The 14,070-nt window shown below is 40.6% G+C and overlaps 1 protein-coding gene across 1 annotated transcript in view; it reads right to left on the bottom strand.

The window, feature by feature from the left end:
• NKD2 (NKD inhibitor of WNT signaling pathway 2) overlaps window positions 1-13,386 on the bottom strand; it is a 97,606-nt gene extending 84,220 nt beyond the window's left edge. Inside the window, exons 1-3 of the mRNA XM_044665277.1 lie at window positions 13,306-13,386; window positions 13,028-13,057; window positions 12,180-12,277 (exon numbers count right to left, since the gene is read on the bottom strand). Coding sequence (XP_044521212.1) covers window positions 12,180-12,277; window positions 13,028-13,057; window positions 13,306-13,330 — 153 coding nt within the window. The 5' untranslated portion in view covers window positions 13,331-13,386. The remainder of the gene's footprint in view (window positions 1-12,179; window positions 12,278-13,027; window positions 13,058-13,305) is intronic.
• Between the last annotated feature and the right edge of the window lie 684 nt (window positions 13,387-14,070).

The raw sequence follows: 14,070 nt of genomic DNA, 5'->3' as shown, positions 1-14,070 counted from the left end.
TGGGGCCGCTCTATGAATAAATCCTTTGAGTTGCCTGCCTCACCACAATGCCCATAGGATCTCCAGCAAGGAGAGTGCTCAGCAATACCTTTCCTCTATTAGAAACAACTGTCAGGTCTCGTTCAACTTGGTAACAAACCACACACTAACACTGGCAGGGTGCCGTGACCGCATTTCATTCTGGACTTCCATAGAGTTCTGGATAATATTTCTCTAATAACTTCATAAGATTATATAAGGCTTTTCCTTCTAAACCTAGTTATTTTTCTGAAGTCAGTTTATGGTTTCCTCACAAGCCCTAGTCAAACCCAAACTGGGAGAGGTTTTTGCAAGACACCTGCAGGATGTAACTCGGCTCTGTCCAGTTTGGGTCATTTTCCTTTGAAACGTAAGCACTGACTCAACCTGGTTCGCTTTCATCAACTCCTGGTTCCTGTTGGAATGACTCACCATACACTTCCAGGTTATTTCAGAAAGCTCCAAACGTCAAGAGATAAACTGTGCCTGACTCTGATTCAAAAACTTTCTTCCATTTAAAAAGGCAACAACAAAAAGTCACTAACTCGTTGAAGCTAGCCAAAAAGGCAGAAATGGCTTCCTTTCATCAATGGAGAAACAGCATTACAGCATGTCTAGCAAGAACAAATATAGTTAAGTGAGGGGCGTGAAATGAAGTCAAATGTGCAAGGAAGAGATACAGAGAATCTAGCCAAAAAGGGGGCTTTCCTTTCCAAGGAGTCCCTGGGAATCTTTCCACCACTGTCTCTTTCCCTCCTACCCCACCCCTACCCCCTACAGAAAAAGGAAGGCTGTTAAATTCTTTAAATCAATTCAGTTAAATTGAAGGTTCTTAATTTGGAGCTGCGAACTGAAAAAAATGGATAATTGTGTTTTGATGAAATTATTTATATTTGTAAGCCTATGTAGTTTACACATTTCACAACATTCAGAGAACGTAGAACATTGTAGAATTTCTGAATTAAGCAACTTAACAAATATTGATTAAGGGTCTTTGTATGCAAGGTACTGTGTTAAATGCTGGTGAATGTTCCTAAAATCAGCCAGATTCCACCAACAGAAATCACAGTCACTTTGACTTAGTAAATGGGACCTAAGGAGCTGATCTAGGCATAAAAAAGTAAAGTGAATTGCCCAGAGTCATAAAGTTGCCAGAGGCAAGATTTGAATCCAAATCGTCTAAATTCTAAGCCCAACATTACATCAGTATACCAGGCTGCCTTTTCTCTGGGAAAACAAGGTTTTAAAAAAATGGTATAGTGCCTTCAAGAAACTTTAACATTCTAAGAAAGATTCTTATTTTCAGAGGGGATCTCTGGCTCATTTGTTGATTGGTCCTCACCAAAGAGACAGGCAGCAGACCTTACTGCTCCCTTTGGGAAAGGTCTGTGTTGCTCACAATATGCCAAGTACAAAAGTAGAAAAAAATTCCAGCTCTTATCTTGAGGTTCCCATCACAGGGCAGTGCTATCTCCTTTGCAGGAGCAGAAACAAATTGAGACAAAGATTTTCCCAGAGTCTAGATACATAAACATTCAAAGTCCCCCCAAAGCACTTATCAACTGAGTGTCCTTATCAGCTAAGGAGACAAGGAGAGATGGGTTGAGAGATGTAGAAATTACTGGTTCAAGAAATGTTTTCTTTTTTTCCTTAACTGCTTATGAATTCCACTGTGTTTCGCCTCTACTGGGTCTCATTACATTATTGCTGTATCCCATATACAGGTAATCAAGAAGTGACAATAGCAGCTGTAGTGGACAAATGTGAATGATTGAGGCAACTCGACTCAAATTCTGACATTAGGTAGGTCCCCAGAACCACATTTTCCTACTTTCCTGAATGTATGAGGATTGAAGTAATGGTTGGCTTGCAGGAATTCTCTCAGAGCTTAATATTGTTCCAAGTTGAGATAAGAGCCCAGCAATAACCTTAAAGAGGAGATAGTCAGGGGAAGCTGGGTGGCTCAGTGGATTGAGAGCCAGGTCTAGAGACTGGGAGGTCCTAGGTTCAAATCTGGCCTCAGACACTTCCCAGCTGTGTGACCCAGGGCAAGTCACTTGACCCCCATTGCCTAGCCCTTACCACTCTTCTACCTTGGAGCCAATACACAGTATTGACTCCAAGATGGAAGGTAAGGGTTTAAAAAAAAAAAAGAGGTGATAGTCCATAAGGGTATTTTCCTTAACATCTAGCATAGCAGTTTATACATTATAGGCATTTCTGAATTAGAACTAAAACTAAATCTTATTAACACCATCAAACCAAACAGATACCAAATAGATCTTGACTATTAATAAAGTTATTTGACTGATAACAATTAGTACCTGAGACCAAATTTGAACTCATGCTTTCTTGACTCTCTCTTAGCCCTGGCCACTCTAGCTGCCTTTGTGATCAGCCCACAAAATCATGTTGTTAAAAAATTGCAGGTTATGATTAAAAACCATAACCATTATTTCCATTGCTAGAGAATAAATCACTAAAAGTGGAGGGAAATATCTCAAAAACTGACATTCACCATAGCTCTAAGCTTTAAGGCCTTTTAAAAGGGCTTTACCTACATTCTTGAAAAAAGACGTGTGAGATAGGAACTGTGAGTATCTCATAGGTGAGGAAATTTAGACTCAGAAAGTTAATTGACACGGTCACACATTCAGTAAGGGTCAGGGTTGGTATTTGGACTGATTTCCCCTGACACTTCTTCCCAGTATTCTAATACTGTCTTCTCATGTGAACTATAAAATTGTGATGATTGCTAGAATTCTATTTCTTGTAGTCTATATTTAACACTTTTCATGAGATGTTCATTTTCTAGGTTTGATGATTTTTCTTTCTGAAAAGGGTACAGTAAAATGGAAAAATCAATGAAGTTGCCTGAAAGAAACTATGTATTAAAGTTTACCATCTTGTAGTTAAACGATAACCCCAAATTTGACTACGATACTCTGTTCTGGATTATAATGATCCACCATGGTCTTAGAGTCATTTTTCCAGCAGCAGCAGAGATGGATTTATGCCAATCCATTCACACTCTCACCCAGTTGTTCTTCCTTGTACCCAAGGGAAACATTATAAAGAATGTTATTCAGAACAGAAAGGGGAGTCTGTGGCCTGAGAATATAGGGAGTGTTGAACCTTGGATCATAGTTTCCTTAACACCATATACTAACTTCCTTAAGTGGACCCAAATCTTTTAAGTGCAATAATTTGCTATTTGCATTTGTAATATTTCCTTTAAAATTAGGTCTCTTTTTAGATAGATGGCAACGTATAGACGATCTATTCATGTGAATGTAGGAGGGGAATGACGGCTCTCTTTGAAAATCTGAATTTCTGATAGTTATAATAGGCCCTATGTTCTTTTAAGGAAAAGCAATATGTAAGTTCTTAACTTATAAAACTAAAATTCTGTAGGTAAATAAGCCACAAATATAAAAGTGACGGAGAAAGAAAATAAACTGTTACTCAGTTGGCACAAAATTTTTGTATATATTGGCATTTGTTTCCTGCCTATGAGTTTTTTTTTCTTACAAACTTCCAAAAATCAGCTAATAAAACCATGGCAAATCATGCAGACTAGCTGGAGGGGAGCTGATATTACAGCTCAAGAGCGCTCTGCTTTTAGAAATTAGAATTTTCAGCTCATTGACTCATATATATAACATAGAATGTTTTTTCATATTACCTCTCTTTTCCGGACACCAGAATTTGTGTTTGTAAAATAGCATTTCATAGACACAGACCACCTCCAAAAGCAGAAAATAGTTTATTATAGCATTCTTTAAATAAACAAAAACTAACAACAGAAAACTTCTCTTCCATCTTAGAATCAATACTGTGTATTGGTTCCACATCAGAAGAGTGGTAAGCTTTGGGCAATGAGGGTTAAGTGACTTGCCCAGGGTCACACAGCTAGGACATGTCAAACCTAGGATCTCCCATCTATAGGCTTGGCTCTCACTCCACTGAGACACAAAGCTGCCTTCCAGTTCGTAGCATTTATATCTGGAAGAAACCTTTGAGGTCCAACCTTATAATTTTACAGGTGAGAGAGTTAAGATTACTGAAGAGTCTAACTTTGAGTCCAAGTCTTCTGAATCCAAATTCTGTTCTCTTGCCACTCACTGCACCATAGCTTTCTTGTACAATCTGCTTTGGAAGTGACTTTCCATTTTGCTTTTTTTTTTTTTTTCATATATGATTTCCATGGGAAACTACTTTTGAGTTATTCCTTTGTGTCAGCAATGATGCTATGGTGAAACATGATACCATGTGTAAATTACTCCTTATTTAAAAAAAAAAACTTCTTTAAAGACAGAAACTAAAACTATACACTTTTCCAATCGGGAATGAGTTAAACTCACTCTGAGTATATATATATATATATATATATATCCTTTTTACTGTCTAAAACCTCCAAAACTTTCAATGGGCAGATCATGCCCAACTTATTTTTTGAGGCCCATGTGCAAAACATAAATGTAACTACATCTGAATGACACTGATGAATATACATGACTTCTCTTCATAGGCCACCTGCTATAACATAACAATTTCAGTCCACAATTTCTTAGTGTTCAAAGCATCGGAATCTTTTAAAATGGAAATCACTCAGGAGGAGTTGTCACCAGGTTAGCGGGAGGTGTCTTTGGGCCTTGCTGAGCCAGATTGTGCTGAGAGGGGCTTCTTCCTCTCTCAGAATTGCACGTAGCAAAAGCTGGACTAGACGGTGTATTAAAAACGTCCTCCTTTGCAGATCCACCATTCTATGGCCTTATGGAATTCATTTAAATGAGATGAATTACAAATGAAATCTCGGTTCTTCAGAGAATGCTTAAGTTGCTAGGATATCATTAAAAAAAACCCCAAACACAAAAAAACCCCTTACCTTCCATCTTAGAATCAATACTGTGTATTGATTCCAAGACAGAAGAGTGGTGAGGCCTAGGTAATGGAGGTCAAGTGACTTGCCCAGGGTCACACAGCTAGGATGTGTCTGAGGTCAGATTTGAATCCAGACCCTCCCATCTCTGGGCCTGGCTCTCAATCCACTGAGCCAATTAGTTGACCCCTAGGGTGCCATTAAGAAAATGTTAAGGATGTTATTCTTAAGCACTTTAAGAAAATAGTCAATATTTCTATCTAACCTTAAAACAGTTTACTTATACTTTGTAACTTTAGATTATCACAGGTTCCTCATCTGTGCAATGAAGAGACTGGGATAAAGGATCACCATTGCCCCTTCTGCTTCCAACCTTTGGTGATTCTTTGTCTCTACTAAATGATTCTTCCAGGACTTTTACCTATTATATCCAACAGAAGTGACTAAAGATGGTTGGTTCCACAGCTGCTCGTCTTAATAAGCAAACAATTATGGGGCAGCTGGGTAGCTCAGTGGATTGAGAGCCAGGCCTAGAGACAGGAGGTCCTAGGTTCAAACCCGGCCTCAGACACTTCCCAGCTGTGTGACCCTGTGCAAGTCACTTGACCCCCATTGCCTAGCTCTTACCATTCTTCTGCCTTGGAACAAATACATAGCATTAATTCTAAGATGAAAGGTAAGTTTTTTTTTTTTAAATCAGCAGGCTACAGATTGGATATGGGAAGCGAGTGACAGTAAAGAATAGAGGATAACACTTGAGTCGCAAGCCTGATAAGGTTGGCATCGTCCTCTATAATAAGGAAGTTAGGAGAGGAGGGTTTAGAGAGAAAGAAAATGAGTTTTATTTTGGACATGTGGAGTTTAAAATGTCTATTTGACATCTAATTCAAGATCAACATTGAGATGGTTGTTCAATCCATGGGAGCCAGTGAGGTCCACCAAGTGTAGTAGAATAGAGATAGAAGAGGAGAGCGTCTAGTATAGAATTTTATGGTACACCTTCCATTAGAGGGCATGCTCTGAAAGAGGATTCAGCAAAGGAATCTGAGAAGGACCAGTAGGATGGATAGTATGAGAACCAGAATAATACCTGGAGAGAAGAGAGTATCAAGGAGAGAGTGGCCAACAGTGTCAGAGAATGATACTTGAGAAAAGACCATTGGATTCAGCAATGAAAAGAACATTGGCAACTTTGGAGAGAGCAGCTTTGGTGGAATGGCAATTTCAGAAGCCAGACTATAAGAGTTTAAGATGTGAATAAGAGGAAAGTGAGAGCAACTGTTATAAATGATCTTTTTAAGGAGTTTCGCTTCCAAAGGTAGCTAAGTGGTGCAGTGGATAGAATGGCAGGCTTCGGGTCAGAAAGACTCATCTTCCTGAGTTCAAATCTGGCCTCAGACACTAGCTAGATAAGTCACTTAACCCTGTTTGCCTCAGTTTCCTCTTCTGTAAAATGAGCTGGAGAAGGAGATGGCAAACCACTCCAGGATCTTTGCCAAAAACAAAACAAAACAAAACAAACCCAAACCCAAATGAAGTCATGAGGCATCAGACATGACTGAAAATGACTGAAAGCCCCAAAGGACAGAAGAGATAAAATATAGGATGATAGAGGGGATGGAAGGATTAAGTGAGGGTTTTTTGAGGATGCTATGATGGCATGGTTGAAAAGGGCAATCACCTTATTGACCTCACTGTTTAGTATGCTTCCCTAAATGATGAAGACAACATCTATAACTTCCAATAATATATTTTTGTTCATATATATTTATAGGACCTGCTAATAATACTCACCACCTACCCCCCCAACCTCAGCTCCAATCAGTCACCAATCTCTAATGGAAGAAAGGAAGGGGCTCTGATCTAAAGTGTCATTAGATCAGTCCAAGGAACTAAGGACATTCCTAAAGTTTCGAAGCAAACAAAAAATATCCATGGATAAAAGCCACCAGACAATAGAGAGGGCTTTCTGGTAGCCAGTGATCAGAATGATGGCCGTCAGGTGCTTCCTCCACATGTTTCCTCCTTTAAGAACACACTAACAGATGTTTAGTACCATAGATGTAGTGTATGAATTCATGAAATAAAGAAATTAATCTTAAAATGGAGATACTAAGTAAAAGCAATTGTAAGAGGGAGAGAGAGCACAGTGAGTAGAAATAGCTGGATTTGAGTCAAAAGACTTCAGTTCCTGACTCTGCCAACCTGTTATTACCTTGGACAATTCCCTTAATTTCTTTAAGTCTCAGTTTCATCATCTATAGAATGAAATGGTTGGACTAGAAGACTTCTAAGGTCCCATCCAGCTCTTAAACTATGATGCTATGACAAATCTAAAAGCTGATTGCAAAGCCATCATTAGGCACCTTATTTCCCTTCATTGAAAAATACATTAACACTATTATTTCCATTTTCCTCCAAACTTCCCACACAAGTTACAGTGCTATCTGGGAAGGAGATACATACCCTGAGTTGTATTTTGAGAATTTTTCTTACAATGCCTTGCATTCCATAAGTGCCTAATAAATGCTTGTTGAATTGAGCCACAAATCAAGAATGACTATACTGAAATATTGTTTTAGAAGTTATAGGGGAAGCTAAATGGCTCAATGGATAGAGAGCCAGGCCTGCAGATGAGAGCTCCTGAGTTCAAGTCTTTGCCTCTGACACTTCCAAGCTGTGTGACCCTGAACAAGTCACTTAACCCATTGCCTAGCCCTTATTGCCCTTCTGCTTTGGAAACAAAACTTAGTATTGATTCTAAGATGGAAGATAAGAAATAAAAAATAAAAGTTATATAGCACCAGGATTTGGAGTAGAGTATATATGAATTCAAAGAATATAAGTTTAAGTTATGATTCTACCTGTAGAACCCTAGACAAGTCCCTTAACCTCCATAAGTATCAATTCCCTCAACAGTAAAATGTGGGGGTGGGGGGAAGGAGAAGGGAATTAGATTAGATATTCTCAAAGGTCCCTTCCAAGTAAGATTCCAGAATGCCAGCTGCTTGATTATGGAACCACAGGTTTGATTAAAAATAAGTTTTAAAACTTGAGAGCCATGATCCATTTTTCAGTTCAGACATTTCTGGATATGTCATATACATTCCCACAAATATCAACAGGGAAAAAAACAATCTAACAAATTTCTTACAGATCTCCTTATCCTCCACTCCTTAAAAACAAAACAAACAACAAAAACAACAAAAACACCCTGGAAAATATCCCTGGGTACAATTGAAGGCAATGAATCCTGGTAAAAAATCAGTGAAGAAGATCAACACGCAACAAAGACAAACAACATGCTGTACATGAACAACCTGAAAGTGATATACCAAGAAGAGAACAATAAAAATATGTTACAGTTTTTAGTAACTAGTCATTCATGATAAACATGGAAAAATTCTTAGGATTAATGGAAGAAAATGTTTGAAGACAATCACCAGTATCCAGTTTGAAGTAACAGAGCCAAACTACTTTCATTTTTATCAAATGTACACATGACCCAAAACAGGAAGGGACAGCTACCATATTGAAGGGAAAAAGTTGGATTAATAAAGGATATTAGCAAGTTGGAACTATGAGCTGAAAATAAGAAGATGAAACTTAACAAGGATGTATGTAAAGTCCCAAACATAGGTTCAACAAATCAATTGCAAAAGTACAGAGTGAAGAAGATACGTCCTAATAATCCTTCCTAAGTCACATGAAAAAAGGCAAGGGGTTTTAACCGACTGAAAACAAACTCACTGTATGTAATTCACTGGGAACATACTGCCAAAGGATAGGCTTTAGTAATAGAAAAATAATACCCACATCTGAACAGAGTATTTTGTGCAGTTTGGGGTGCTAGCATTTTAAGACAAACATTGATAAACTGCAGTAAGTTAAAAGGATAGAGGGTCACAGGGAGGCTGAAAGTCTGAGAAACCATGGTGTATGAGGAGCAACGAAAGCAATCAAAGAAGTTTATTTAGCATTGAAAAGAGAAGCAGAGCATGATATTTGTCTCTATATGAGTGAAGGGCAGTGATACGGAATAGGGATCTGATATGGCTCAGGAAGGAAGAACCAAGATAAAGTAGGAAGTTACTAGACTAGAAGCGCATGAGAGATTAGACTGTCTCCATGTTTGTCTTTGTATCCACTGGGTCTGACTGGTAGAAGATAGAGGAAGCAGATTTTAGCTGAACAAAAGGAAGAACTTTGTAACAATTAAAACTAGTCATAAATGGCATGAGCTACTTTTAGAAATGACAATTCCCTATAACTGCAGGAGTACAAGCAAAGGTTATCAAGGATGTTGGAGAGGGATTCTTGAATCAGGTAAAAGGTTAGGATCTTAGGTCTTTTTTTTAACTCTAAGATTTTATGGATCCAAGAAGAATATGAGCAGAAGCTTTTCATATCTGCCATAGGGGAGACATTTTTTCTTCTTCAAGAAACATTCATCCTTTTCAAAATAATCTTAAAGTCAGTGAGATACAGAACAATCATGACATCAGTCATGATGATTAGTTTAGATTTTCAGAGGGTTACACTATCAGATACACTTGGAAAAAAAATACTTGTTTGAACCTGCTTCTCCTCTTATTTTTCCCTCCACGCCCCATTCAGAACAAGTAGGTGAACTTAACTTTATCTACTAGATCAGTTTCTCAAGGCATACAAATTAGACTAATTCAAAGAAGTTTTGGAAATATCTATTATTGATTTGATCATACCCTATGGAGCAGTTAATAAGCACTTTCTTTTTTAAATAAGGAAAGAGGAGCTAGGGAAACCAAAAAAGAACTGATGCCATAAGGAACAAAGCTTAATAGCTAGTTAGGAAATCCTTACCACAGTTCAGCAATCTCCAACTACCTCTTCTCTAATCCCAAATACTATTTTTAATAAGCCATTTAAAAAATGGTGGAGTTTTTTTGGTGAGGAAGTTAATGGCACATAAATGCAAACTAGATAAGATGTGAATATACATATAGAATAAGATTTGTGCGTAATACTTCCTACCAGTTTCAATCTGTGATGTGACACATTAGGAGGGAATGTATACACACAGACATAGCTACCTAGCCTAACCGTATGCACACACCTATACCTGCGTATGCACCTACACTCCTAAGGTATCCCATTATAACTTCAGTTTCTGGGAATTACACTAGTGTAGCAAATGACTTTAAAAGGATTGATAACTATACAAACATACAGACTAGAAAAATGATTATCCTTTTGAAAACTATTGGTGTCTCAGCCAATACTTGTCTTAAGTGATTTAGGTTCTGACTCCTTTATGGGAAGAGGGCAGGACTAAGTGCTCTGGAGACCCATTTCATCAACACAGTCTTACAATTCTATTAAGTATCATGCCATAAAATCCAAAGGAAAGTTGGGGAGGTGGCAGGGTAGGGGTGGGAAGCCTGAATTACTTGGTTTGGCAGTCCACATTGATCACACTAATTGGAGGACTGCCAAGTAGTCATTCACTATGGCTGGGGACAAAACTTCGGTGGGTCCTGTTTACCAGATGTTGTCTACCCAGATGAACAAATCTTCTGACTCCATGTGCTTGCCATCTACTTTGGCCATACAATCTGGGCTCCGTGAATGAATCCAGGCTAACTATATTTTTTGGTTAAGCCTGATATGGCCATAATTGTATGAGCCATCCTTTATGCTGGGTAGATTCTGCCTTCAAGCTGACTCTGGGATCTGAAAATGTTAAAGAACTACTTCTACTTTCATTTTCTATACATGAATTTTCTTACCTACTCCCAGTCAGTTTATGTACGTTGGCATATGCAGAGGTGAGGCTCCAGTAAAACTTAGCTAGCCTAATAATATCTGACAATAAAATAGTACCTGGCAGGTATATTCTCATTTGAATTTTACAACAACCCTGTGAGATACTGATGTTTATTATTTGTAAAATTATAGATAAGGAAACTGAAGCTCTGAGAGCTTGAGCACCTTGTCTAAGGTCACATAGCTGGGAAGTGTCAGAATTCAAACTTGGGACTTCAAGTATTCTATCAATCAACAAATTCACAGGCATCTATTAAACATCTAAAATGTTCATGTCACTGTTGAACAGAAGAGAAAGGGAGGCGGAAAAAAATAAAACAATCTTTGTTGTCAAGGAGCTTATACTCTACCACAAGAACACCATGGTCCTACTAAACCAAAGTCTCACTTTCCACTTCAGAAAATGCTCTTTTATACCAAAACACCTATCATTACCTGGGGACCAATCTGTTTCATTACATGTAAATCAGGGGTACTGAACTTTTTTTTTTAATGCCATGGACCCCTATTTCAGTCTGGTGAAAACTATGGATTCTTTGGAACAGAGTTTTAAATGCATAAAATAAAATACAGAAGATAAAAAAAAGGAAATGAAAATGATGTTGAAATAGTCATACCAAAAATTTTAAAGCACTTTCACAGACCACAGGTTGAGAACTCTTGAAATGGTTTATTTCAAAGAGAGGGTAGAGAGGACAATGAGAAGAGCATATCACATAACAAGAACTTCATATAACTTCATATGACAAGAAACAATCGTGGAATGATGCATGACTATGAATGCATTTCCAATACATGTTGGAGTTTAATCAAAGGTTCTATCTAAAGTCTAAGCATACCAACCAGAGTTTAATCTTGCTCAGAATTTCCATTAACTAGACCATCACTCTTTCATTCTCTTCCAAGGGACTCAAAGATCCTACTTACATGCTTCCCTTGGTCAAAAAGTTAAGTAGGTAACAAGTGATGGTACTTGCTCTACCAGTCTCTAGGCTTTAGCGTGGTTGGTAAATACTGGGCACTGGCATTTCTACTGTGATTTAAATATAAAAGGGCAATTTTGTTTCCACTCTACAGGTCAAAACCCTAAACCCAGTCTACTCCTGTGTTTGCATTTCTCTTTACTTCCACAAACGTCGTAAACATTTTTATTTTTACTCCCACAAATGGGAAGCAGCATTTTGGGGAAACTGTTAAGCTGAATCACTAGATAGAGATACTTTATGCTTCTCATGCCTAATTCCCCCTATGAATCAGCTCCCTTCCTATCATTTCTGAATACAATACTAGGGTTCCAAAGAAGGGATGTAAGAAGAATAAACCCTTATCTCTCCAAGAAGGTAGAGCACCAGCACGAGAGCTTATCACTAGAAAGGAACGAGTGGAGAGGAAGAATTCAAGGTCTTTCTCCAGCTCGGTTTAAGCAGCTGCCGAAATTAGGCAGAATGGGTGGTGGGAAGAGTCTTTCACTCACCTGTTTGTCTCGCGCTCTGTGCTCGCTGACTCCAAACCTGTCTCCTTCTTCCAAACCTTTGCGGTTGCCCACGTAGGAGTTCACCACAAAGCTGTCCCCTGCAATAGCCGGCCAGCACCGGACACACGGGTAACAGACAACCCAAAGGAAAGGGGGAAGCAAACTATTATTGAAGGCAGGACCACAAACTTCCGAGAGGGTACAAGATTCGCAGGCAGTGACAAGCTAGAGGCGAGAGGCAACTGGACCTCCGACTCTCACACTGCAGGCTCACACGGGATTGGGGGGTTGCGAAGGGGGGGTCGTAAGGGCGGGGAAATTCTATTACTGGAGGGAGCCAGCGGGGGAGACGCAGCCAGGAGGGGCCCACCCAAGTGTTTCCCAAACCGCTCTCCAATCCCAGGAGAGAGGAGGAAGATATACAAAATCTCATCTCTTCCATGAGAGGAAAATTTCTAGTCTTTCAGATCCCCATTTCAAAGGGAGACCAAAGCTTGTTCCTCCCGGACAAGGAGGAAAAGGTAAGATTTACGTCAGATGAGAAGACTCACCCCGAGGACTCAGGAGGAGACAGACACCAGGAGCTACTTATTAATCTCCTCCTAACCTTCCCGGCTCAGTAAACCAAGCAGCCACCAACTATACGGCTGCAGGGAGAGCAGCATCTTCTCCCCAGGACGTCAGGCAGCATCCTTCTCCCTCCTCCCGCACACCCAGATGGAAGCAAAGGAACGAAGCTCGGACCCAGTTGGCACCCAGTAGCCTCGGTCCAAGCAATCCACAGCAAGCGCCCCAGTTGGAACGGTGGTCCATTCACTCCCACCCCTCATTTCCCCCTTTCCTCTCACCTTCTGGATTTTCTCTTCTCTTGCATGCTGCTGTCGCCGATTGGCAAAAGGCAGAGTAGAAGAGAGGAAGAGAGACGGATTGTAGGGGGTGAGAGGGAGGGAGGGGAGAAAAGGGGGAAAACACAGTTGAGATGTCTATTTTTCAACCCGCAAAAGGATGCAACATCCCAGTGCAAAGTGCCCATCGCAACCTGCTCTGCCTCCCTCCTTAACACCCCAACCCCAACAACCTTCTCCCCCGCCCGCTGCCCAGCAGCAGCAAGAACTCCAGCTCTTACCGTGTTTGGACTGAAATTTCCCCATTCCGCTCTCCTCGCTCACTTCTCTAGCCAATTCAGCTGGTTCAACTCGCCGTCCTCTTGCGGGAGCTTCTTCTTTCCCCAGGGTTCCCACCCTTTCCCACCCCCCACCCCCAGCTCTCCTCCCGGAGTCTGCAGTCGCTACCGCTGGCCCAGATGCAGATTCCCGGCTTGGGACAAGGCGATCATTCAGGTGCAGATTTGTAATCCAAAAACCAGAGGGGAAGCCCGAAAGATCCACATGGAATTCGCGCAAGGAAAGCGACTGTGCGTTGCAGCCTCTTCGGTGGCCAGTCTTTCCCTCGCCCGCTAGTTCCCTACGCTCAGCTCTGCCGGGGGTCCTAGATCTTCGGGAAGGTGGGAGCGAATGGAATAGGGGAGGGGCAAAGGTCTTTCACCTTAAGGAAATACACAATTAAGGATGCGGAATGCACCCAGCGCCTGGAAGGCGGGAGCAAAAAACAGCCCCACTCCCGGCAAGCACGGCCAGGGCGGCGTGGATGCAGATGCGACAGCGCCAGCACCACCAACAGCAGCGGCAGCGGCAGCGGCAGCGGCAGCAGCGGCAGCAGCAGCAGAGATTGCAGAAACGTGGGAGCAGCAGGAGGAGGCAGGAGCGACCGGAGCCTCCCCAAAAGGTTAGGGGGCGGCGCAGAGAAGCACAGGAGAGAAAAAAAGAGAAAAGAAAGAAGAGGTACAAGGACGGAGAGGAAGGAGGAAGAATAAGAGGAACTGGGGGAAAAA

The sequence above is a fragment of the Gracilinanus agilis genome, chromosome 1 (genome assembly GCF_016433145.1).
Source record: "Gracilinanus agilis isolate LMUSP501 chromosome 1, AgileGrace, whole genome shotgun sequence".
In the NCBI taxonomy this organism is placed as follows: Eukaryota; Metazoa; Chordata; class Mammalia; order Didelphimorphia; family Didelphidae; genus Gracilinanus; species Gracilinanus agilis.
Note: the sequence above shows the minus strand (reverse complement) of the source record. Positions and strands in the feature narration are given on the sequence as shown.